The following is a 27,234-nucleotide window of genomic DNA, read 5'->3' as shown; positions in this document are numbered from 1 at the left end:
CAGAGTCTTGCTCTGTCACCCAGGTGGGAGTGCAGTGGCATGATCTTGGCTCACTGCAGCCTCTGCCTCCCAGGTTTGAGCGATTCTCTTTCCTCAGCCTCCTGTATAGCTGGGATGACAAGTGCCAGACACCATACCTGGTTAACTTTTTTTTTTTGTATTTTTATAGTAGAGATGGGTTTTCACCATGTTGGCCAGGCTGATCTTGAACTCCTGACCTCAAGTGATCTGCCCACCTTGGCTTCCCAAAGTGCTGGGATTACAGGTGTGAGCGACCACACCCAGCCTGTATTTGTATTTTTTAACCAACTAATTCTCTGTACTCTGTTCTTATCCTCTACTTTCCTTTCACTTATCTCTTATGCATAAGATAAGTGAAAAAGAGGTAAGTTTACGTGTTTCTTTTTGGAAGGCAATGCCATGTGAGACATTTGTTTTGCCTTCTGTGTGAACATCCTAAACCAACAGAGCTAACAGTTAAGTGGAAAACAGACTTTTTTTTTTTTTTTTTTTGAGATGGAGTCTTGCTCTGTTGCCCAGGCAGTGGTGCGATCTCGGCTCTCTGCAACCTCCAACGCCCAGGTTCAAGGGATTCTCCTGCCTCAGCCTCCCAAGTAGCTGGGACTACAGGTGCGTGCCACCACACCTGGCTAATTTTTTGTATTTTTAGTAGAGACGGGGTTTCACCGTGTTAGTGAGGATGGCCTTGACCTTCTGACCTTGTGATCCGCCTGCCTTGGCCTCCCAAAGTGCTAGGATTACAGGCATGAGGCACTACTCCTGGCCGAAAACAGACTTCTTAAAAATAATAAATCTTTGTTTGCCTGGTGGTAGAAAATAATTTAGTCCCTTTATAATACCATCATATGGTTTGTTTTATATATAGATGAGAAAAAATCAAGAATTTGGCACCCTAAACACAACATGAGAAGGTTTCATGCACTAATGGCCTCCTGAAAACAACTTAATCTTGGACAAGACTGAACCGAAATCAAGGTTTCAAAATATCTTGCTGTGAGTGATGAAGCTGTCTGGACCTAACTTTTCCAAGAGGCTGAGAAACCATTCTGTAATCATGCAGAATGGCTTCTGAAGAGTCTGGTGGAATGCAACTGTTTTCCCTCACTTTGCATTTTGCTCCAACGATTCTGAGGTGCAACTTATGGATGAGGTGGATTTTCTTCTGTATTGCTAGAGTAAATTGGATTTTGTTGTTTTCATGGGCTTTGTAAATCTGTAAATCTTGCTGATAAAATCCATAAGAGATTTGCTAACATAAAAGCCAACTCGAGAATCATAAAAAATAATTCAAAAACCATTTTCATCATCTTATTATCAACTGGATTAAAATTACTCATAGGAACAGTAATACTAATGGTAGTATTTCTTTCCACAGTGGTAATGGAGTTTTTTCTTTTTTATTAATAGCCCATAATGTATCTTATGGGAACAATTTAATAGACATTCTTCAAACTCCTTTAGAAAGCACAATGACAAGTGGCATTTTTAATAGCGAGATTCTCAGCGAATATATAATTCTTTGTCAATATTCAAATTAAGGCAGAAACTCTAGAGTCTGATCTGTATCTATTTCATCTTTTAAATGTGTTGAAAGGCCTCTGAGTGCATCTTAAGCAGTTGGTAAATATTTTTCAGGTCATCACATACAGAAACTGGACCCCAGTTTTTCTGGAAAAGTATGTATGTACAGATTAACAGAAAAAAAATCCACTTCAGAAAATGGAACCCATGTGCCAAGGCCTGGTCAGTAAAAAATTCCTAATTTTTGCTTGTTTTATAATTTGTCTTGGGTTTTCTCTGACACTAGTGGATTTCTTTTCTAAGATAGTCATAGCACTAACACTCTTCGGGTCTTTAAAAAATCCAATCTGGGCTGGGTTATGGTGGCTCACAATTGTAGTTCCAGCACTTTTGGAGGTCTGGATAGAAGGATCACTTGAGGCCAGGAGTTTGGGAGTAGCCTGGGAAACACAGCAAGACTCATTTCTACAAAAGATTAAAAAAATTAACTGGGCATTGTGGTGTGCACCTGTAGTCCTAGGTACTTGTGAAGCTGAGGTGGGAGGATCACTCGAGCCCAGAAGTTGGAGGCTGCAGTAAGCCATGATTGCACCACTGCACTCCAGCCTGGGTGATGGTACAAGACCCCAACCCTAAAAAAAAACCTAAACAGTCCGATGAAGAGTCTTTTGATATTCTTACTTCTTTCACTCTTCAGCTTTGGTATCTCCCCCAGCACTGCTCTTATGTTCTAGTGGTGTCAGACACAAATACACACACACACTTTTCACCAATGCCTTTACTTCTTGGGTGGCAGAACCTCTTATTATACTTGATTGATGTTCCAGGAGATTGAAAAACCAGGGAAATGCAGTTCTTGCCTATTTTCAAACTTTCAAAATGGTGGACCTGGCTGTTACTCCTTAACTATTTAGAAAGGTGACTTTCTCTTTGGAGGTTCCCAAACCCTGTATTAAACCTCACCACTGCTAAGAACTTAAATGTTTGCTTACTAAGAATAATATTTTAGGGAGAAAGACATCATATGAATTCCAGGTACCAAATACTTGGATAATCTTAGAAATCCCTATCTGAGCTAACATGTTTTGACCAACATTTATTACAGAATCTTCCAAAGAGGGTCTAAAATCATAGCTGCAACTTTAAACAACAATGACAACAACAATCTGTAATAAACCTTCTGATTTTCATAATGACCTTCCCTCCTTCCTCCCTTCCAACAATCTGTAACAAAACTGTTGGTTTCTATAATGACCCTCCCTCCCTTCCAACAATCTGTAACAAAACTGTTGGTTTTTATAATGACCCTTCCTCCTTCCTTTCGATGGGGTCTCCTCTGTCGCCTAGGCTGGAGTGTACCAGGGTGATCACGGCACACTGTAGCCTCTGCCTCCTGGGCTCAAGTGATCCTCTGACCTCAGACTCCAAAGTAGCTAGAACCACAGGTGCATGCCACCATGTCCTGCTAATTTTTTGTATTTTTGGTAGAGATAGGGTTTTGTGATGTTGCCCAGGCTAGTCTTGAACACCTGAGCTCAAGTGATCAACCTGCCTTGGCCTCCCAAAACTGGGATTGATTACAGGTGTGAGCCACCATGCCTGGCCATGACATGTTTTTTAAAATCAACCTCAGAGATCTAAATTTAAGAATAGGAAGATATTTTTGAGCATTTCTTTTTTTAAAACGAGAAATTAAAAACCACAGTCACTTGCATCCTGTTTCCCCTACTCATTCTTCACTTTGTGACATAAAACTCAAACATTTTTATCAGCATTATGAGGCTTTATAAAAGCAGATCTTAAAAACTCCACTGAGTTTAGGTAAAGATAACAGTACGGAGAAATAAAAGTCAGAGCTGAATTCCCGAGAAAGGAAGAGCTTAATATGGCAAGGTAATATTTGAATTGTAAAGTGAGAATAAAAGCACTTGCATTTTACACGTTCTCTATCTCTAACCATGTGTTATCTATCTACCTATCTCTGTATCTGTCAATCAATCAATCACATTCCTAGGAATGTGATTTTCTTATATAAATCTGTTTGCCCACAGGTGCATCTGGGAAGCTCTTAGCCAAAGCAGGGACAATTCTGATTTCCCTAAGGACAGAGGGAAATCTTAGAAGTGAAATGAAATAAAAACTGAAACACATAAAAAAAGCTGTCTCATGCTAAGTGAAAATATAGGACAGTTATTAAAAGTTGAAGTTTTAGATTTTAGAACTAAGGAATTTGCAAGTCTCTCCCCCTTCTACCCTCATTTGTGAGCATATTTAAAGGGTTTTGATGTGTCACAGCAGCAGGGATTATGATGCAGCAGGCAGGCAGTTTTGCAGTGTATGTGGGCCAAGTGCAAATCACCCATCTAGACTGGCAAAATTGAAATGTTAGAAAATGCTGGGTTCTGGGTGGGAGAGCATATTGCCTTGAATTGTCTTTCAAATCTGGCTAAATTCTCAACGTCAAAAATTTGAGAAGGTTGATAAATTCTCAGTGGCATCCCAGATCAGATTTCTCAGTGTTGGAATCAACAACATTGGATCAGCAGTTACTGGGAAAAGATAATTATCACTCAGCCATTTAAAAAGTCATGCTATTTCTTGGTTCCACAGAATATACAAATGAAGCAAAAACTTCATTCCTCTGTGAGACAGTATTTTAAAAATGCTCTCCATTGCCACGATAAAGACTGTATGGCAGCACCCTCTCGGAGATGAGGTCACAATGTGAAATTAGTTCACTTGTAAATAGGGTTTTTAAAACAGCAGGTTAATTACACAGGGCGGGCTAAACTCTCAGGAGAATAACAGCAATGAGTATGGTGCATGGCGCTCATAATTTCCATTAATAAAGTCAGGACGCACACCCCACTTTTCATGGAGCTTGCTAAAAATACAACTCAAAAGGAAATAAAACTAACAAAATGAAAAGGCATTGAATCATGTCCATGAAACTGTGCTTCAGGTGGCCTGATCATCCTGCATTCACATTTTCCTTCTGACTCTGGAGGCCCAGCCCTAATTCCATCCCATCACCCAGACTTTCCAGCCTGGAAACCTCAGCAGCATCTGCAGCTTCCTTTTCTTCACTTTCCATGACCAAGTCAATACCAAATCTTCCCAATTCTGGCTCAGAAATGGTTCTCAAATCCAGCCATTGCCATTCATACTGCAGCTCATACATGGTCTACCAATAGATGCCTTGCCACTAGCGCTACTCAATAGCCATTAAAAAAATCTTAGTACTGCTAATAGTAGCACACACCTATGCAGTACTTACAATGTGCCAAGAACTGTTCTAAGAGCATTTATCCTCACAACGGTGCTATGAGACAGACGCCATTATTATCCCTGTTTCACAGAAAGGGAAAATGGATAACAGGTTAAGTCACTTGTTCAGGGTTACACAGCTGGTAAGCAGCAGAGCTAGGATTTGAATTCAGGTGGTCCATCCTCAGTCTGTGTTATAGTGACCAAAGTACACTGCTCCTGTATTCCTTTAACCCATTATTTTTAGTAGTGTTGCATTCTTTTGGAAAAGGTAATACAATTGCCTGGTTCAACATTCAAAAGTTATAAAATGGTGCATTTTAAAAAGCTTCCTTTCCATCCCAGTTTCCTACTGCCCAGGGCCCTGTTCTGGAAGCAAGTAGCATGACTAGTTACTTGACAGCATTCCAAGCAAATGCTTATATGCTATTTCCCTTCCCCCTTTTTTTCATTGTACAAATATAATATACTGGATACAATTTGGCATGTTGCCTTTTTCACTAAACAACATGTATGGGAGGTCATTCCATAGCAGTACATGAAGAGCTTCTCATTCCTTTTTTTTTCTGTCTTTTAAGACAGATGGTTGAAACTAAGGATGGGCAAACTTTTTCTGTAAAGGGCCAGATAGTAAATATTTTAGGCTTTGAGGTCCATATGGTCTCTGTCACAGATGCTGCTATTGCTTCCTTTTTAAAAAAAGTTTTAGAAATGTAAAACCCATTCTTGTCTCATGGGTCATACAGAAACAGGCTGCAGGTCAGATTTGGCCCGTGGACCACAGTGTGCCAATCCCAGAACCAACAGGTTCTTACCTCGCCTCCCTTTGTCTAGTATTTTTCTATTCTGATCCCTCTTGACCATTCTAAGATAATTGTCTTTCTATAAAACAAATCTGATGCTGCCACTGCTCCCTCTAAATCTTCTGCACTTCCCCACTCCCGAGAGGGTGAAGTCCAGACTGGTTGGCAGTGCACACAATGTCCTTCATGATCCACATACTTCTCCTCTCCTCCACATCTATCACACCAATACATGTCATCATCAGCTCTTTCCCTCAATGCCTGCAACAACCTCTTTGCTCCACTATTGCTATAAACCCTCCTTCCCCCAAATCCAACCTCTAAGACACCATGGCGCCAGGGATCTTTTACAAGTGCAAATCACATCTGCTAACTTCCAATGGCTTCTTGCTGCCCTAGACAGAAGTCAGCTTCCCTATCATGATCTACAAGGCCTATCAGCTCTGCTTGGCCCTCCTCTCTGACTTTGTCGCTACCATGCTTCCTCCTTCCACTCTCTCTCCAGCCATACTGATTTTTCTGTTTCTGAAACAAGCTAAGTTTATTTCTGCCTTTGTGGGTGCTGTTCCCTTGGCTGGCTCCTTCTTGAACTTCAGTCTCGGTTCAAATACCATTTCCTTGGAGGCCTTCCCTCATCTCCCGACCCACAGGAGGCTCTCCACTTTCCTTTCATCCTATCACGCTGCTTTGTTTTGTTCATGGCCTTTGTGGACATGTATAATCACATTGGGTTGTGTTTATATTCTCAGCTTTGCTAGAACATGTGGGCATCTCCAGTGCCCAGTACATTGTCTGACACATATTAGATAAATAATCAAAATTTTCTGATTAGATAAACAATGGAAGAAATTCAAGCCAACTTACCTTTTCTAGTAGATATCTCCTTACTCCTCACCTTGTATTTTAGGCTCCAGTTCTATCATCTTTCTCTCTAATCACTAAACACGACTTTCCCTTTTAAGGCTTTACACCTTTGCACATGTTGTCACTTTGGTTATTTCTTTCTTCTTTGAGGGACAAACTCCTACTCACCCATCAACACGCAGCTTGAATGTTGCCTCTTCTATGGAGTTTTTATATCTCCCCTAGTTAGGACCAACTTCTTCCTCTGGCAGGCTCTCAGAGCACTTTGTATAGACCTCTAAGATCACACCAGGTCATATATACCACAAACATTCACTGATTATTATGCCCTGAATGCTCCCCAAATATTATATACATAAAACCTTTTCACTTTACGTACAATGAGCTCCTTCAGGGAAAGGATACATTGAATGGTGTTTTAATGATAAATATGAATACATAATATGAATATCTAGCATCTAACTCTGTAATAAGGGCTTTATGTACTTTATTTCATTTAACCCTTATGATAGCTGCAATGAGGCAAGTACTGTTACTGTCTGTACTTCACAGATGAGGCGACTAAATTAAAGCTCAGGGAAGCTAGATAACTTGACCCTGGCGGATCTAGAATTCACTACTAGGCTGTCCTACAGGGCCATGGTGACCTGCAGGCCCAGGTCCTGATTGCGCTTGAGGTCCAGGTCACTTGACTGCAATTGAAGACCTGATTGCTCTTGAACTCTGAGCCTAGCAGGGTGGTGCACAAATCTGCCCTGTTCCCCTTTGTGGAGACCTAGGGGCACAGCTCTGCTCGGAGAGGGGTCATCTAGGATTCTTTTGCTCCCCTGCAGCAAGGTCCTCCCTTGCAGGGGCACAGATGTCCCTCTGTCAGCCAGATGGAGAGGCATGGGGATGAGGCTGCCCTCTGCACACCTGTGATTGTGCCATCCCCAAGGGCAGCCAGATGTCCTTGGGGCCTGCCTCCTGCTGTCACACGCTGCTTATCCATGTGGACATAAACTGCTCTGCCAGCTCACTCTTGAGCTAATGCAAAGGAACCACAGGGCTCTGGGCAGGAAGGTAAGGAGCGTTGAAGGCAGAGGAGACAAGGGCAGAAGGAGCAGCAGGCTCTTTATTCTTTCTGTTAAATTAAGGAACTTTCCTTAGGAAAGAAATATATAATTTCTATCAGAATAAGGGTAACAGGCAACAATTAGCATTTTTTTTTTTTTCTTAAGTAGTGGCTGCTGGGTTATATTGACTATAGTCTGGTTTCTATTCGCAGGCACTGTATCACTTTTCAGCTCATTGGGGGAAATTCTGTCTAGAGAGTGCTTTCAGGTTTTAGGGTAGTGCTACTCCAAGTATGGGCCTTGGACCAGCAGCATCAGCATCACTGGGGAGCTCATTAGAACTGCAGACTCTAGGCCTCATGGCAGACCTGACAAATTCAGAACCTGAATTTTAATATGACCTCCCCAGAGAATTTGTAAGTACATTAAAATTTGAGAAACACTGAGCTAGGTAAAATGCAAGTTTTAAAATGCCAAATTAACATGCAAGTTTGGGGCTCCAGGTCTTAGAAATTCTGATTCACCTGATCAGGATGAGATCCAGAAATCTAACAAGCACCAAAGGTGGTTCTGCCTATGTTTTGAGCAACTGTGTTCTAGAGGGAGTGGTGGAAATGGTACAGTTGGACAGTCCTGAGATGAAATCTCAGCTCTACCATCTACAAACTAGGTAATCCCAATTAACTATTTCATTGCACTGAGCTTCAGTTTCCTCAACTATAAAATGGAACTACTAGCCGGGTGCAGTGGCTCACACCTATAATCCCAGCACTTTGGGAGGCCAAGGCAAGTGGATCACCTGAGGTTAGAAGTTCAAGACCAGCCTGGTCAACATGGTGAAGCTCCAACTCTACTAAAAATGCATCACAAAAAACAAACAAACAAAAAACAGTTAGCCAGGTGTGGTGGTGCGAGCTACCCTGGAGGCTGAGGCAGGAAAATTCCTTGAACCCAGGAGACAGAGGTTGCAGTGAGCTGAGATTGCGCCACTGCACTCCACGCTGGGTAACAGAGAGTCCGTCTCAACAAAAAAAAAAAAAAAAAAAAAAAAAAAAAAAAAGGAGCTACTCATGCCTACACCTTCAGCTGTGAGGTTAAAGGTGATAACATATGTTGATATGGTTTGGCTCTGTGTCCCCACCCAAATCTCATCTCAAATTGTAATCCCCATGTGTTGGGGGGAGAAGCCTAGTGGGAGGTGACTGAATCAGGGGGCAGATTTCCCCCTTGCTATTCTCATGATAGTGAATGGGTTCTCATGAGATCTGGTTGTTTGAAAGCGTATGGCACATCTCCATTCACTCTTTCTCTCCTGCTCTGCCGTGGTAAGACATGCTTGCTTCCCCTTCGCCTTCTGCCATGATTGTAAGTTTCCTGAGGCCTCTCAGTCATGTTTCCTGTTAAGCCTGTGGAACTATAAGTCAATTAAACCTCTTTTCTTCATAAGTTCTCTATAGCAGTGTGAAAATAGACTAATACATATGTAAAATGCCTAGTACCAAAGCTGTGGCAAATAGTAGGTATTTGATAAATGTTAGGTTTTACAACTACTAGACTGAACAGTTCAAGTGGTTGTGCCATTGAATAATGGGTTGGGCCAGAGAGTGTTAATTTCAACCACAAGGACAGAGAAAGCCAAAGGGGGCTCACTGAGGTCTGATGGCTGTGGTTTCTCTATTACTTAACACTGACCTTAAAGACACAGAGAAAGGATTAGACTGCAGCAGGTATCAAGCTTTATCATACATTAAAAATCACCTTGGATGCTAATTAAAAATGCTAATTCCTATGTGCTGCTTCCCAGTGATCCTGTTTCATCACACCTAGCATATGGCCCAGGGATCTGCATTTCATCCCCAGGAGATGCTGATGCATGAGTCTTCCAACCTCACCTGGAGAAACAGTGGCTTAAAGAATATTCATATTCATTCAATAAATGTAGAGGTTGCTGCTTATGGGACCCTGGGGTGGCACTGGGAAATACACACAAGGATAAATAAGGCCCTACCTGATTCCTGCACAGCTGAGGGCTGGGGCTTCCAAGGAGAATACAGTGTCTGTGCTGCCACGCTAGGACAACAGCCCAGAAGAGCAATGGAGAAAAGCCATACCTGGGCTTCTGCACCTTCAATGTTGTGGGAGAGATTTCCATTTTGTACAGGTTCTGAAGCATCACTGGATGGTGTCATTTCAACATCTGTGCTGTTGCTGGTTGGAAGCTCAATTTTTTCTGTGATATAATTTAAACACACACATACACACACACACAGAGAGAGAGAGAGAAAGCAAGCAAATGGAATCAATGGGGGTAAAGAGTAATATTGAAAAGAGCTTCTTAAAATGTTGGGCTAAAGCAGACGATAGTGGTGTCCCAGGGGCGATAAGTCCTAGGGCTGATATTGAGACAAGTGGGAAAGGATTTTTACCGTTCTTCCCCATGTCTTTCAGCATACGGCCTGCCCCTTTAATAGCACCCTGGCTTCCCGCTGTGGCGTGACATTTTACCTTGAGGGCCGTATCAGCTCCCATGGTATGCCTTTCTTGAGCCTAGGCAAATTTACCAACTAGCTATTCAGGAAACATGAACATAGACATTTTAAAATGAAAACCACACCCAATCTACATACTATTGTTTACACCTGGGACTGTACCCTTCAGATATTTTCTTACAGTAATATCTTTTCTTTCATACTGTACTCTGGAAAGGATATTAGCTAGGGCTTCAGGGTCCTAGACTTTACTCTGCTTTGATCAGGCTGCCACCTTAGGCTAGTCCCCTTCTTCCTCTGGGACTTGGGAACCTTATCTGTGAAATAAGGGGGTTCGACAGGTTGACCTCCAAGGGACATTATGTTCAGCTGTAATTCAGGCTCTGTGAGTGGAAACTCTTCCAGTGCCTAGGTGGCCATGGGCAGGGCAGCCTGGTGAATGCTACTTAGCACACTCCACACCTGAGCATCCTATTGCAGGCAAGGCAAGGGGGAGATGGACAAGTAATAGAGGCCAAAGGCTGTGCCATTCCTGAATCAGAGAGAACATTTAGCTAGAGTAAAGCCAGAGGGTCAGCAAGTGCAGATTTGACACTTGAGAAGTGACTCTAGGGTAGTGGTTAAGCACTGGGAGTCTGTAACACTGGGAATCAGGTCTGGCTTCAAATTCTGGATATACAACTTGTGCTGTTTCACCCTTTGCAAGTGACTCAACCTCTCTGAAGTTCAGTTTCTTCATCTGTAAAATTGGGGTGATGGTAACAAATACTACTACTACTATTATTGTTGCTACTACTACCACTAACAAAAACAATATGATCAAAGAGTATTTCTGTAAAGATTAAATAAGAAAATGCATACAAAACACTTAGCTTAGTGCCTTGTATAGAGCAACCAAGAAGCATAAACTATTTGGATCCTTATTATAGTGCCTGCCTTTCACTAGAATAATTTTTTTGTCATGACAAAGAGGAGTACCTCCAGGTGATCAATGTTCCAGTACCACTGAGGTCTGCTGGGACTTCACTGGGAGGGAAATTAAAAGGTTCCTATTGAGAGCACACACTCTGGCTGTTTTGGGTCAAATCATGGATTTTGGGATGGAATGAGGCTGTAGTATGCTGTCAGGATTGCTGGGGGTATCAGAATGCTCATCAGTATCAGATCCGAGCAGTATCACCTGCTCATGAAACATGAGAATATGCTTTTTTTTTTTTCTTCTAGCCGCTTCAGAGGGACTAGACATTTCCATCACTGGTGCTTAAGAAAATAATTTGAGAGTTACATAAAAATTGTTGAGTTTGAAGCAGCCAAATTTTGGAAATCATAGGGAAATATTTATGTTTCTTTATGTATTTAGTTGTGGAATATAGACACACGAATAGATTTAAATATGGAAAACCATAGAAACTCAAATTTACTTTATCTTTCCAAGTTTTTAGTAGTGACAGCAATATGTATGTGATGTTGTGCTATGTGTGGCTATGCCAGTTTATCTTAGTATGCTTGATTCAGTTATTTAAATAAAAAAATATTAAGAACCAGCCGAGCGTGGTGGCTCACGCCCGTAATCCCAGCACTTTGGGAGGCCAAGGTGGGTGGATCACGAGGTCAGGAGATCGAGACCATCCTGGCTAACACGGTGAAACCCTGTCTGTACTAAAAATACAAAAAATTAGCCGGATGTGGTGGTGGGTGCCTGTAATCCCAGCTACTGGGGAGGCTGAGGCAGGAGAATGGCGTGAACCTGGGAGACGGAGCTTGCAGTGAGCCAAGATGGCGCCACTGCACTCCAGTCTGGGAGACACAGCGAGACTCTGTCTCAAAAAAGAAAAAAAAAAAAAAAAAAAAAAAAAAAAAAAAAAAAAAAAAAAAAAAATTAAGAACCTTGGGTGAATAAAACTGTTTAGAGAAGTCTATTGGCTGATGTGATACAACCTTAGGATCAGCCTGCAATGGTCAAATTGATCCTAGCAACACAGAATACTGGGTAAAAGGGGAGTTAAGATGTCCAAGAACAGAGATGAGCAGATGAGCAGAGACTGCCTGCCAGGCATAATACCTAACCTGTGTGTGCACATCTTAGCTTATAAAGTGCTTTTACACAGCAGGCTGAAGGTTCATAATAAAAGAAAATATGAAAATAAATATTGGACTTACTTTGAAAAGCATTAGACACACACTATTTTCTAGTTACAAAGTCATTCGGAGACCCAAGAACATTTTCTAGTTACAAAGTCATTCAGAGACTCAATAACGTGAGAAGAATCCTTGGAATTAAGTGTCCTACCTCCTTAAAAAAGATTAAATCCAAGTCTAAGGTTGGCCAGTCATTAAGAGGAGGACTGGGACTGAGCCCAGGAATCCAAGCTACCTCATTCCATAAAAGACAAGTCAACAAGTGAAGCAGAAAAAGTAGCTTGTGTAGTTGAATCTAAACATCACAAACAAAACTCAACCTATGCAGTAGACTTTCATGGTGTGGCTTTACATTTTTATAGTACAAAAGCAAAATACGCTTATTCTGAAAAACTTTATAGAAGCATAAAGAAGCAGAAAAAATATATATAACTCATAAGCCCAGCTTTAGAAGTAACTATTGTTAACATTTTAGCTGACTTCTTTCCAGTTTTTCTTTTCATATCTAATTGCATCTTAACTGTTTCTCAGCCAAAAATTTTCCCTGAGGTAGAAGTTAGGATAACAGGAAAGGCAGAAACTCTTCTATGGAGTGTCAGTATTTTGAGAGCAATGCTGTTGAATTTTGTCTGCAGATAATTTTAGTTACTTGGGTAATAGCTTCGTTTATAGCATAGATCCAGATCAGGTTAAATTTAGTTTGAATTTAGAATAAGAGAGCTATATTATAGTTACAGACAAGAGAGAAGGAACATCATGTTCCCAGTTAAAATAAGATGTCTGAATGTCACAATCTGGTCACACAGGAGCTCTGCAAAAGTCAGTGAAAAGAGACCTGGGGGCTGTTATTGCTGAATTCTTAAAAAACGAGCATCATCTAAGGTTGTATCACATCAGCCAATAGACTTCTCCAAACAGAGTTTTATTCACCCAAGGTTCTTAATATTTTTTTTATTTAGCATCATCTCAAAAGGACTCTGTCACTCAGTTCAGGAGTGACCAAGTGTGTGCCATAAGCAACGTCACAGGTGTAAAAATCTGGTTACCAGTCAAGATTTACAGAACGGGGACTCTTACCTTTGATTAAACATTAAATGACATTGTGTATGTGTGTGTGTATGCGTGTGTGTATGCGTGTGTGTATCCTGTTTATGTGAAATCCCTGAAATACAGTGATTTTCTATTCTTGAATGGGGATGACTAGTTAAGAGTTGGTTTTACTTCACGTTCCCCAGAGAATACGTTTACTCTTCTTGGACTTCTTCTAGAGTTACTGGTGACATACTGTGTCCATGTATACCCTGTACACACTAGGGGAAGAGGGACTCATTTCCTGTTGCGCAGGGAAGGTCTGTGCTGCAGCGGTGTGTGTCTGCACTGAGTCAGGGGTGCCCACACTGGTCCTGCCTCTCTGCTCCCCTCACTTCCCCTAGGAAAGGTATAGGGTGGATATTTCCCTGCACTCACCCACGTGGTTGGCAGCCCCATTCTGCCGCTCGTTCTCATCCACATGACATTTCTTCTTGGCGATCTTGTGGAGAATTGAAGCCTTTTCTCTGAACCTCCCTGAAGCAAAAGAAAGTGGCAGGAAGGAGACACAATGAGAAAGAAGATAAAAAGAGAGTCTCAGGGCCAAGCAGGCATGTGGCCTCCTCAGTCACGCTGCGCTAATAGCATGACCACTCCATTCTGTCCAATCCCAATGCACCAGGACCTTCCCGAAGGGTACTTGCTTGCCTTTGTAGATTTTTCAGCCCAATTCTCTATTTGAGAATCTCTTCTCTCCCTTTCCAGTTGCTCACGAAATTAACAAAAGCACGAAGCAACACTAAAGCTCCCCTATTGCTGAGATCCAAAACAGGTCTAGAGAAACAGAGCTGCTCTGGGGGCATGGCCATTTCTCTGAAAGTAAATGCTCATTCCAGACCAGATTTTAACAATGGGCTGGGAAGGAAAGCCAAGCCCAGGGGTCCTTTGATTTGACTTCAGTTTTCAAACATGTTGAGTATCCCTAACTGAAAAAGCCAAAATCTGAAATCTGAAACACTTCTGGTCCCAAGCATTTCACATAAGGGATACTCAACCTGTCTTATAACTAACATTGCTGTTTCTAAACGAGTCAGGAACATGCATCACAGCTTTCCAGATTAGCTGAGTCAGCTGTAATTAAGGCATCAAGAAGGCAACTGATTCCATTTGTGGATTTAGGGCAAGGAAGGATCAACTGAGTGCAGCAAGTAATGGTGATGAGATGCTTTGGGAATGATGCTGGACATGCATATTTATAGCAGCACAATTCACAGTTGCAAAGTGGTGGAACTAAACCAAATGACCATCAATCAATGAATGAATAAAGTATATATACATATATATTCTCTATATATATTCCATCACATATTTATGATGGAGTACTATGCAGCCATAAAAAGGAATGAATTAACAGCATTTGCAGTGACCTGGATGAGATTGGAGACCATTATTTTAAGTGATGTAACTCAGGAATGGAAAATCAAACATCATATGTTCTCACTGATACGTGGGAGCTAAGCTATGAGGATGCAAAGGCATAAGAATAATACAGTAGACTTTGGGGACTTGGGGGGAAGAGTGGGAGGGGGATGAGGGATAAAAGACTACAAATATGGTGCAGTGTGCATATGGGTGATGGGTACACCAAAATCTCACAAATCACCACTAAAGAACTTACTCATGTAACCAAATACCACCTGTACCCTAATAACTTATGGAAAAATAAAAAAAGGTACTAGAAAAAATTCCATTCTCAAAGTAATCATTTTAAACAGCTGTACCACAAGTGCAATGTTTCATTTCTTATTATTGACATAATAGGTAAATGCATGCAATAAGAAAAATAAAAAAGCAAGCAAGCAAAATTGCAGAGATGAGGGAAACAGCACATTCCTTTTTTTAATCCTTTATTTTCTTCCTTGGGAACATTCAAGGTATAAAAAAATTCTCATTTTAAACTGATGATTGCCTAGATTCAGATATAATGAGTGTCTCAAAACACCACAATCCTTTCAGTTTTCCCACTGTGTATTTTTTTGTTGGCTGTGTTCCCTAGCAGCATATTAACAGGGGATCTCATTCTACTTTTTTATTTAGAACCAAACCAAACAAAAATGTTTCTCCTGGAGAGCTTCTTTTCCTAGAAGAAAGCATGGCAGATTGGCACCCACTGCCCGCCTCCGTGGTTTGGAATCATGGCATGTGGTCATAGTGATGACTTGTGTGACTGGCTGGGAGCGACAGCACCTGTAAACTAGAGTCAGATCAATGGACTCCAATGGTGAAAATGACACAAGCTGTGACCCTTTCTGCTCACGGCTCCATTAGTCACAAGCCTGGTCTCTTTGCCACAACAAAGGCAATCTCTAGGACATAAGTACCTTAATTTAGGCAATGAATGTGCACCGTTGAGTACACTCTCAAAAGAAGTAGGAAAGAAAATATTTCATGGAGAAAAGGAGTTTGGTGTGTGGCTTGGGTTTCCTAAGGAGTGAGAAAGAAGGATGAGGTGATGGGCACAACTCCATCCCTGAGGAATGTTGAAGGTCAGCATTAGATTCACCACCATGGAAGGTAGCTTGAATTTGATTGTTTCTGTTTAATTTCCAGGGGAAACTCTGGGAAGAAAAAGGGGAAAGAAAGAAATCCTGGAGACTAGGAAAAGGAGGTGGTAAAGAAGAACAAGAAAAGAAAGAAAAAAGAGAGAAAAAGGAATGTCAGGATGGAGGAGGCAGGCAGGGGCTATGATTGCCTGGAAGTTGTCCAGGCTGTGTGGATGCAAGATACCTTCCTGGCTGCCAAACCTAGTCTTATCTGAGGACTAGATAAACAGATAAGAGTGAGCTTCAGTACTCTGCAGTCCTCAGCCTAAAGAGGAGTTACTTTTTGCAGAAGACAACTCCAAAAAGTCCTAAATCATCTGGTTTTCCATCCAGAAGAGGAAAAAAGGAGGTTCTGAAACTTTATTGGAGATGATGCTTCTACTAATAAAACCATCCCATCGTGGTCTCAGGGTCATTTTTTGAACTCAGAACATCCTGCCACTCTAAGAAATATAGATGATCAATATTTGCTATTTTAAAATTATCTGTAAGATAATAATAAAGTAGGAGAGCATTCAGAAGCGGCAACAAATAGGTCTGGGGAAATAAAACCTAAAATAACCCAACTCAAATAATGTCCTAAAGTCATGAATCATGACAGAAAATATTGGATAGAAACCAGCTAAAGACATATCACTTGTGATTAAAAGAATCTTTTTAGAGTTTAGGTGTGTGCCAGAGAGAAATGATAATAAAAGGGACCCGAAAGCATGAAAACGGAGCCATGCCCTCTGCCAGGAAGCATCTTTCACAACAGTATTGGCCTCTGGCACTCATGGGCTGGTTTTCCCCAAATCTCCAACGAAAATCTAGGAGAACATGGTAGGAGATAACCCCAGAATTGGAATTTTATAGGTTCTCAAATATCTTACAGGCCAGTGAGACTGCGTGTTATTCTTTTCCCACTGCAACACCTCAGGTTTTCTGCACTGCTGAACAGTAAGAGGGATTAGCGTTATTTGTGTCCTCTTGCTGCCTTAGGGGCAGCCAGCCAAAGCAGCAAGCCTGGTTGGGAGCTGTCTTCTCCACAGACCTCTTCAATTCAACCTCTCCCCTAGATGATTCTTTGTTGCAACTAATATGACCTGGCAGCCATTCCACATCCTAAGTGCTGACAATGGCTGCTCCATAGGCTAGAAGGATTTTTCCCTTAAAGATTAGTTTCTCGAAAGGCAGCAGTTGAGGGCCCATCTTCAGAATGTAGCACACATGTATAATCCTTCAGGGTGGTGGGGCAGAGCCTGACAAACCAGATTCGCTGATTCCAGCCCACTGGATACCCCTGGGATCGACACAGGGCACCTTTTGAGAAATGCTATGAGGATGAGGCTAACAGGTTATATGTGAGCATGAAGGACCTGGGGCAGAAGCCAGCAGAGAACCTGTGATTTTTGAAGTGATCCTCTCTGCCTTGGGGTAGGAAGACATGGCATTTTCAGGACCTGTTCATTCCCAAGTCAAAAACTGTGAAGAACAGCAAACAGGGTGTGTGTGTCGGGACAGCACAATTTCATGGCTAAATGGAGGTTAAATGGATGTGATTGACAGGCGGGTAGATCTGAGTTCAAGCCCTAGCTTTCTCACTGTCTCTGCTGGGTGATTTTTGGTGACTTTCTAAATATTTCTGTGCTTTAGTGTTCCCACCTGTTAAGTAGGGATTCTAGTGGTATTGGCTGATCTGTTAAGCAGGGATTCCAGTGGTATTGGTAGAGTTACTGGTGACATATGATGTCCACACATGCCCTGTACTCACTTGCGGAAGAGGGGCTCATTTTCTGTCTGTCATCCAGGGAAGGGCTGAACTGCAGGGGTCTTCTGTGAGAAAATATATGTAAAGGGTTTATCACAATGTGTGGCATTGAAAGAACTCTGTAAGTAAGAGGAAAAAGAGAATCAAACAGAATCTCAGGGGTAAGGGTGATGTGGCCTTGAGTTGCTATAGGAGAACTGTTGCCATCTTCTCTTCTCTCAGTCCACACAGGCCGGGATGGAGAATCAGCCACATTCAGACCCAGGAGTTTAAGCATACAGGGCCTTGTTGGACTGGTGTTCAAGTTTCAGTGAATCCCCCAAAACTGATTAGAAAAAGGATCATTTTAGATCTCTCTGCAATTGAGAAGGTCAAGGTGATAGAGCTGGCTTTCTGGACTTTAAAAGTTGATACCTCTGCAATCTTAAAGTGCGAACATGATCAGCTTTCCCCCATCACCCGCAGGGCCAAAATACAGACCAAGGGACTATGTTGCTGCAAAATGGATTTGCTCAAAAGAACCTCACGCCGCACTAGGTTCTTAACCCCTCTCCACCTCAGGTTCAGAATGAGTAAGATGGAGCTAAGAAGAGCATCCAGCTCATACAGTCCTTGGAAGGTCCAATGGGTTAATACCCATTGCATGTTTCAATGGCCTCTGATACACAGCAAGTGCTTAGGAATTGCTATTCAGAAAGGGTTGCTATTATTATGGAAGTGGCTGACAGGAAATTCTTCTCCTAAATTACTGAAAATAAGATTGATATTTAAAATAGAACTGATGCCTAGCACCCACAGGTGCAGACCTTGGTGGTAAAGGGATTGCTCAGATATTTTAGGCACAGATTCCAAACTGTCATAAAGGGTGGCATAGAGGAACGAATCTAAGAAATGATTGTGTAACTTCGTGCCTGCCGAAAAAGAATTATGATATTTTTGAGTACTTTTCAAGGTGAGTGAAGGAGTTATTTTTAACATGTTTCAAGGCAACTTTAAAAAATACACTCTCTTGTGGTCTAAACCCTTAAAGTGTTGTATTTTTACATAGCTACAGATATTTGTATAGTTAAAAATCTCAGAAATAGCAAACTGCTCAAATCGTGAGGCACCTACGTCAAAACCTAGTACATCATTTTAATATAGTTTAGCTTGGTCTGAAATTTGAAAGAGAGTACCAGCTGAGTGTCCTCAGAGGAGTGTATGTTGAGGGGGTGGTAGGGAAGTGCGGAAGTAAAAGATCCAAGCATAAGAGCCGAATGTGAATTTCGAAAAACAACCAGCAATCAAAATCCTTGACCAGATCATTCTGACGTAAAGCAGAAGCTTCATGCTACATGGAAAAACGACGTTTGGAGGGTCTGTTCACTCAAAGGAAATGGATTTTGTTTCTCTTCTGCTGTTAATTAAAACAGCCCCTTGGAAATTTCCTCCCTCCCATCTTTCCCACCAAGCCTATAATAGGCAGGGTTACAAATGGAACCCTTTGGGGTGGAGATGAGATTAGCTTCCAGCTGCTACAGAACATTCTAAGCATCTGCAACACAGAAACAACGATGGGACAAAAGAGAGAAAAAGATGCAAAGAGAGTGGCTACACACACCTTGGTGAACAGACCATGGCTTAGGAGAAGAAAGGGAAAAATCACACAAGAGGAAAAACTGGAAAACAGCCTTTTAAACTCTATTTTTGTGTTTTTGGTTCTGCCTTTCTTGTCTCTTTCTTTGAAGTTTATGGCTTGGCAGGTAGCTTAAAAAGCAAAAGTGCATCTGAACTTTCCTCCCATTTATTCTTTTCCTTTTTTTTTTCTGGAAGCAGAGACTTAAGTTAGGCAGATAGACCATCATCACTCTTAGAAGACTTGCAACAGGACTGATGTGGCACCGTGAAGTTATCCTGGGCTCCCCTGTTTCTCTCACACCCCACATGCCATCTACCAGCAAATCTGGTGTCTCTATTTTTAAAAGTTTTCAGAATCTGACCACTTCTTCCTTCCACCCCTTTCCCACTCCCCGCTCCGCACGCCCACCCAACCAGCACCAAGTCACACAGGAATAATTCTGCTGGTCTGAGTCTCCCCCTTCTACCCTTCCCTCTCCTTCCTCTGGCCCGTCTCATCCCAGCATCTTTAGTGATCAGTAAAACAGAATGTGGCTCTTACTTCTCTGCAAAATCCTGCAGTGCGTCCCCAGGTCAAAGTGAAAGCCAAAGTCTTACCTATTGTGTCCAGTGAAGCTCACTCTGGCTGCCCTGACCTTGTGTGCTACCCCTCTCCTCTCTCACTGCTCCAGCCATGTTGGTCTCTTTCCTGTTTCTTGAAAGCACTGTACACCATCTCACCTCTGTGCCATGGCATTGTGTGGCCCCTCTACCTGGAGTATTCTTCCCCCAGAGGTCCACAGAGCTTGTTTGAATGTCACCTCATTAAGGCTTGTCTGAGCAGCCTGTTTAAATCTATAGCTTCTCTCTCCAGCATTTTTTATCCCAAGTTTATTTTCTCTAAAGTAGTTATCACCAACTAATATACTATATTATTATGACTATAGATTATTTGGTGCTTTCCACTGGCAGCAGACAACCTTCAAAAGGGCAAGGCTTTTCACTGGCTTTGTTCATTGGTATATCTCTAGCATCAGACTGGGTTCAACAAATCCTTTTGTTCATGGTTTCTAGGCAAGTAGATGAGGTTATGACTCTGTAATGTGCTTCCCGTCAGCCAATGACCCAGAATAAATGTCTTTAGGACCTCCAAGCCCATGGCCCCAGTGGAACTGAATGTCTACCTATGGGATCCCAGGAACTTTCTAGAGGTAAGTAGGAGAAAAATGGGATGTACCAGGTGTTTATACTCCAGTGGTGGAAGGCAGGGGAGACACATCAGTTGTCCTTCTCTGCACATCTCCAAGGTCAACAAGGTGCATGTGCAAAGGAGCCCCCTTTCCATAGGACAGGAGGTTAGGTGAACACCACAAAGATCAGGGCAGGGAAAGCTGGGCCTTGGTTCCTCATTTTTTAAATTAGCTGCCCCTCATTCATCAAGGCCTAACTCAACATCTAACCTGAAGGTTTCTCTGCACACACCCCTCTTTTCCAAGTGGAAACCCATCATTCTCATGGCACTTTAACTGTACATGGTACAGTCCTTATTTCCACTTGCTGCCCACATGCCTGCTTTCCCCAGCAGACAGCAGTCTTCTCTGGGAAAGGGATCTTCTCTCTGCCATCTTTATTATCCCTCGACAAGTGTCCTAGAATCACGCCTGACCCATCACAGGCCTCCACTGTCTTGCAGTGAAGCTCTCACTATTATCAGCTCCTCTGGGAAATCAAGCTTCCTTTCAAGTTAGTACAAGTCACAAACTAACACACTGCAAAGAGTAAAAAAACAAAAACAAAAACACCTGTGCTATGTACTGGGCTGTGTCTGGTGAATAAGATACATCTGGCTCATACCCTTGTAGAGTCCATAGCCTGAAGTGAGGAAGAGACTTCGGATTTGTGCTCTGATGGTGGAGGCCTTCTTAGGAGGGTATGGAGGCCCAGAGAATTATAGTGAAAGTTCCTCCACACAAGATGCCACCTAGCAACTAGAGAAAATGAATCCCCTTTTATTCTACTAACTGTCTTACTGGAACAGTTAATTTACCTAATAGAGGCAGGCTTAATTTTTATTCTTAGAAGCAAAATTTTAAAGAAATTTTTATTTTTTAAAAATAATAATTTCATCTTAAACAAAACTACCAAGAACATAGAATTTTATTTATTCCCAAATCTGTTTTTGAAGTACAACCTCTAAATTATTTTTTCTAATTTTTGTGAAGCATGATGCAAACCACTTATTACAGGGCTACACTGATATTGGTAAAAATTAAATTACCCTTGTAATAAAGTATTTTGTAAAGTGTCTTTAGTAAATATTTTTAAATGAACCACATAATAGAGATGATTAACAACATTTAATTATATTAGATTTACAGACACAATCATAGGAGTAGTTTCTGTAATTAATGAGAATATATACATAATTATATCTCAAGTGGTGACTAAACCCATTATACAATGAGATGGGGCAGCTGAATTTCCTTATTAAGACCTTTTTCTCCCCATTTATGTCTGCTTAGCATAAAAAAAGACTTTTTTCCTCATTTTCTCTACACTCATTAATTGGAATTCTGAAAGTAACACCTGTCTTGTCTCTCTTATTTATGTATTCAATTATTTACATAGTATAAATGTGTGCATATTTCTTTTATTCTATGGGCCCATTATTTATTCAGTTAATTAAATTGTTTCAAACTTGACCACTGGGATATTTTTCAGATTGGCTTCTGTGTTCAGTCAACAAGGTTCATCCTTTTCAAAGCATTTCTTTATTTTCTGGCATTACAAGAGGTTTCAATATCATTTTGTATGTTTCCTGGTTCAGCACTTGGAAATAATCACCTCTCCAGAAGCACTGACTCCTTTTATTGGAAAATGGTATTTAGAAACCAAGATCTGAGAACTATGTGTGCTTATGGCTACTAAGATGTTGTTGCTCCTAGACTTTCTTAGTGGGCAAAGCTAAGAAAGATACGCATGTGTACTGAATCATGCATTCTATATCTATATTTATCTCTGTAGTTATAGCTGTCTTTATCTATTTATGACTTCTGGGCTTTAATTGTAATAGTAGTAACCAATATATTTTTCTAGCAGCTTTGTGCTCCAGTTCCATTTGAATATTTGCTTCATTTGAAAGCCATCCAGATGCAATGGGTAAATGACAAATCCAGTGCTGTCTTTTCATATGGTTACCCATGTGTGCCCATTCAGGTTTTCTTTAATAATGTTCTATAAGAATGATCTTTGTGCCACCCATAAAGGATGGATCAGCCCAAACGTGAATTTGTTCCACCATCTTTCCTAGCAGGGTCACCTTATCATTAGAAATATGAACGTGCTTTTGTAATTGGTCTCCCAGTTTTCAATTGCATCTCCTGCATCCTCCTGAATTACCCTTCACAAGACTTGGAATTGTCCACTCTTCTTATTTGTCTTATTTCTTATTAAGAGACTTAAGGAATTTGTCTTACTCCTTTTCAAGACTCTGCTTTAGGCATCTCATCCTTTTGGAAGCCTTCCCTGAGTCCCTCTCCCCAATCATAGCACCTGATACCTATTCTATCATGGCTTTGTCATAGAGTCTCAAAAGTGTTTTACTGACATCCTCCCCAATTAGCCTGTGGGGCTCTCAAGGATAAGGATGCTGTTCTCCATTTGTGCCCTCAACGCTCACTGCCTAGGCTGGTTCTCACAAGTGTTTGTGAATATAGCAACATTAACACAAACAACAAAGAAGATGACATTAGTGGGTGTAGGTGTGAGAAAGTGCTCAGATTTTTTGCTATATGAAATGATATTCTGAGCTTATCTTCCTTTTTAGGGGTATGGAAAGAAGAGCCTAGAAACACATCGCTGGAAACTTGCCAGACTTTCTGCTTGATTAACACTGTGGGTAAGTTTCCAAAGACTAATAGTGTTTATAATTATGTTTATTTTAATACCCCCTCCTTTTTTTTTTTTTTAAAAAAAAGATAATCTAATTGAGTTCAGATGTAATTGGCATTTTACAAACCAAAAAACTCCCAGCAGGTATCAGACTGCAGAATATGATGTTTCAGGAAAAGGGCCAACTTACTGATCGTGGCTGATTCTGACAGTGCTTGAGAGCTGATGTTCTTTATCATTTCAGGTCACCTGCTTCATTGTTTTAGGAACTTAATCTTTTGAACATTTTAATCTCATACATACAGACACAAATGGCTTACACAAGGAAATTCTCAGAGGTTTGCCTGATTCTCAGATTTGGAGTTCTGAGCCAGGTAGAGACTGCTAGACAGAAGCTTTAAATGTCTCCTTTTGTTCCCATCCCTGCAACTCTGGATGTCTAAGAGATAAACGAATGAAGAATCACTTTACTAAAAAGGCAGGCCTCATCCTAAGACCTGCCAGCATTTAACCCAACTACCTCCTAATGGGCATAAAAATTCTCTTCAGAGTTATTTTGTCAAAGCCCATATTTTGGGTATGTCTCTCTGCAAGTGGGTTGTGACATTATTCATTTGGGGAGAGTTTTGATCTGATTTACTGTATCTGGAAAATAGTAGGTGCTCAAGAAATATGTGTTGAAAGATTATGATGACCTATATATAAAAAAACAGAATCAAACAAAATAGTTCTTTTGAGGAACCTATATATTACCCAATCATTTATTTTATTGTAAAGTGGAAGATTTTATATTTGGCTAATATGTATTCAGTAGTTGCCCCTATTTTGTGAACTTATAGCATGTATTGTCCCCTAGGTTTCATGTCTATGAATTTTCACTTAATCTGAGTTCTTAGTTTCTATTTTTATTTTAGTCCTCAACTTTACATTGTAATCTGGTACCTGTAAATCTCATTTGAAACTTGGGTTAGCAGCAGAAGCGCTGGCACATGCTGAGAGTCCTTAACTAAAGGCTTAGAGGCCCATGACTAAAATGAGATGATTTGGTTCACTTCAGATCTAATCAAAAGAGAAACTTACCATACCTAATTGAACATGTCAGCCTCCAAGTATAACAAATTCCCATCTTTTTTTTTAAAAGAGCTTCATGAGTTGGGTGGGATCATATTAATTTATAATAACAGTATTCAAGTTTGACTGATGAAGACAACTTAAATCTTCATCTCTAGAGATGTCAGTAACACACAAAAAGAAGCATCCACAATTTGCCTTCTGCTGCCGTTTAACACCTTCTACATATGCAATGTGGCAAAATCTGCCTTTCTTTGCCAAGTCCAATCTTTCTGCTTTTACTGCTGACAGTTTAGATCATGAAAATAAGATGCAATGAAGTTTGAAAAGCTGGATGTATTCTAAGTAGAAGAATTCCTTGGTCCTGGTTTTCAGGAAGACTGTGGCTTTACCCACATAGCTGGTTTGGTCTTTCTAACAGACCTGATGCTGGTTGCTAGCTGGTTAGTCTGGTTATGCACACAGACTAGCCTGCTGTCTTCCTAAGATCCAGCCCCAGGGAGATGTTTATAAGAATACATCTCTGAAGCAGTAATGTGGCTAGTACTGGTTCAATACAGTTTTTTTTTTTTTTTTTTTTTTTTTGATAAGGCCCAGCCTTACAGAGACATCTATTCAAGTGCCCAGAAAAATCCTCTGGTTATGAAAGTTTGAACTGCATGAGTTAAGCCATAAACTTGGGATGAATGAAAGATAGCACGATATCGGAAATGGTGTCTGTGCACAGTAGGGGCTCCCTGCTTTGGTAATTGCAAGGTAGAAAGTCAACTTGCAGTGTGCTTCTCAGACTTTTTATAGGGATAGCAATGATCTTGAGGTATGAAAGGCATGCACTGCAGTGGAAATTGGATATTCTGTGTAGGAAATCGGCCTTGTCATTTAATTTAGAGAGGTCAAATACTTCTACCATAACTGTACCCTGTATTTAACCCAACTTTGGCAAAAACTCAGGTTTCTAAAACAAGTAAATTAGAAGGTAGTTGTATTACAAAGGCTTATGTGCTTTGTAATGAAGTCAATTTGAGTCTCTCTTCAAAGGACTTATTTAAATTTGCTGTTTGAGGCCCCGCGTGGTGGCTCACGCCTGTAGTCCTAGCACATTGGGAGGCTGAGGCAGGCAGATCACTTGAGGTCAGGGATTCAAGACCAGCCTGGTCAACACGGTGAAACCCCGTCTCTACTAAAAATACAAAAGTTAGCCGATCATGGTGTTGCCTGCCTGTAATCCCAGCTACCTGGAAGGCTGAGGCAGGAGAATTGCTGCAACATGGGAGGCGCAGGCAGCAGTAAGCCGAGATCACATTACTGCACTCCAGCCTGGGCAACAGAGTGAGACTCTGTCTAAAAAAAAAAAAAAAAAAAAAAAATTGCTGTCTGAGGCTCTCTCATTCATTATTAGTGTGAGCATAAACTGGTGCAATTCTTTTGGAGGGCAATTTGACAAATATCTTTCAAATTTTGAAATGTATATACTCTTTGATCTGGCATTTCTATCTTCAGAAATTTATTTTATATGTATATGTCTTCTACTCAGTAGAATTTGCTCAACGGCCAAAGAGGATACTCATGTAGCATTGTTGTAAAAACTAAATAAATCAACAGGAAATGAAAATATCCTAAATGTTCATCAACAGCGTACTGATTGAACCAACCATGGAACAGCCATGCAGTGAAATACTAAGTAGTTGTTAAAATGAATGAAGAAAGTCTAAATGTGCTGATGGGGAAAGATCTCCAAGATACACAATTAATAACAAAAGCCAGGTTAGAAAAGAAACTGATAAAAATGGTCATCTCTAGGGAATGAATGGAATCTGGGGTAGGAAGGAGACTCACTCTTATTGTCTTTCTTTATGTAGTGTTTGTTTTTTTACTTATGTGTGCATGTAATGGTTTATAACAAAAAATAGTTAAAATTAATCCATGATTTAAGATTTCTACTGTGGTAAACGTTTGGATTTGTAACTAAAAGAGAATATTTTTCATCATTTTAAAGGTCTATTTCACTTATGTAATGTGTCACTTATCACTTATGTAATAGCACATTAGGAACTACCTAATGTACTATTTGCTATATTTAACCATATTAATAAAGACTTTGGATATGAACTAGATCAAATAATATACAAGCCTTTTATTTCAGATGCTGTGACCCAGGAACCTACCTACCATAGTCTTGGTGGCAGCTTACTCAAAATGCAAGATCAAGTTTTCATAGGGTTTAAGTACACTGAGGATCAATGTCTATCATTACACTTGATAGAGACAGAATCTTGAGCATGGCAAAAGAAGGGTCATCAAAGTATCCAGTATCTGAACACTCTTTGGGTGGAGGCTTCCCTGGCTTCTCTAGACAAAGGGACTCACTCTCTTCCGAGGCAGGCCATTCCATCTTTGGTTATGCCTATAGGAGAGGTCTTCCTATGCTAGGCTGAACTCTCTTTCTCCAGATTGAGGAAGGCTGATGTGCTTTCCCAATCAGCTAGACTTAAGAGGGTCCCCAAAGCTCCCTTCTCCTGGAAAGACAGACCCTACTTTACCATGGCAAACTGCCCATGGGACCGATTTCAAGAAAGAGGCTGTAGTAACAACTTCTAAAACATTTTCAAGTTGTTTCCTAACTACATGCTGCATCCTCGTTCACTTTAGCAGAGCTTCCAGGTCATTTATCAACATCCAGACCCTCATATCCAGACAGCCCTGACTGTCCCCAACCTGACTCAATCTCCCACTCTTGCCACCAGTAAATCTCCTAGATCCTTCACTGTATTTTTCTGAAAATTCTCTTTGTCTTCTTGTTCCTACTGAAACTTGACTATTTCCTGAAGGCCCCTTTTCCCTGTAGTCCCTGAAAAGTGGCAGCTGCCTGCTCCTCCAAACACCCTACTCTCCCTCCTGCCCTTTCTTATTACTTCTAGCCCACTTTTCCTCCCTCCTTGGGAGCACAAACCAATAACCCCTTCTACCCAAGCTGACTTCCTGGTTTCCCTCCATTCATTCCTGAAGATTGTAGAACCTAGCTCATTGTTTTCCTCTCTGTCCTTACTTCTGTCCCCCCCCAACCCCATCTGTGATGACTTTTTTTAGGTGAGCCCTGCAACACCTGGCTCCTTACCTTAGTGCCTTCACCTACTC

The 27,234-nt window shown here is 41.0% G+C and overlaps 1 protein-coding gene across 1 annotated transcript in view; it reads right to left on the bottom strand.

Annotated features, from left to right (window-relative positions):
* The window catches only part of SLC24A2 (solute carrier family 24 member 2), a 265,252-nt gene that overhangs the window by 46,027 nt on the left and 191,991 nt on the right, over positions 1-27,234 (bottom strand). The window contains exons 6-7 of the mRNA XM_025359798.1: positions 13,627-13,725; positions 9,643-9,761 (exon numbers count right to left, since the gene is read on the bottom strand). Coding sequence (XP_025215583.1) covers positions 9,643-9,761; positions 13,627-13,725 — 218 coding nt within the window. The remainder of the gene's footprint in view (positions 1-9,642; positions 9,762-13,626; positions 13,726-27,234) is intronic.

Source organism: Theropithecus gelada, chromosome 15 (genome assembly GCF_003255815.1).
Source record: "Theropithecus gelada isolate Dixy chromosome 15, Tgel_1.0, whole genome shotgun sequence".
NCBI classification, from domain to species: Eukaryota; Metazoa; Chordata; class Mammalia; order Primates; family Cercopithecidae; genus Theropithecus; species Theropithecus gelada.
The sequence above is the reverse complement of the archived record's forward strand: the minus strand, read 5'-3'. Positions and strand labels throughout refer to the sequence as shown.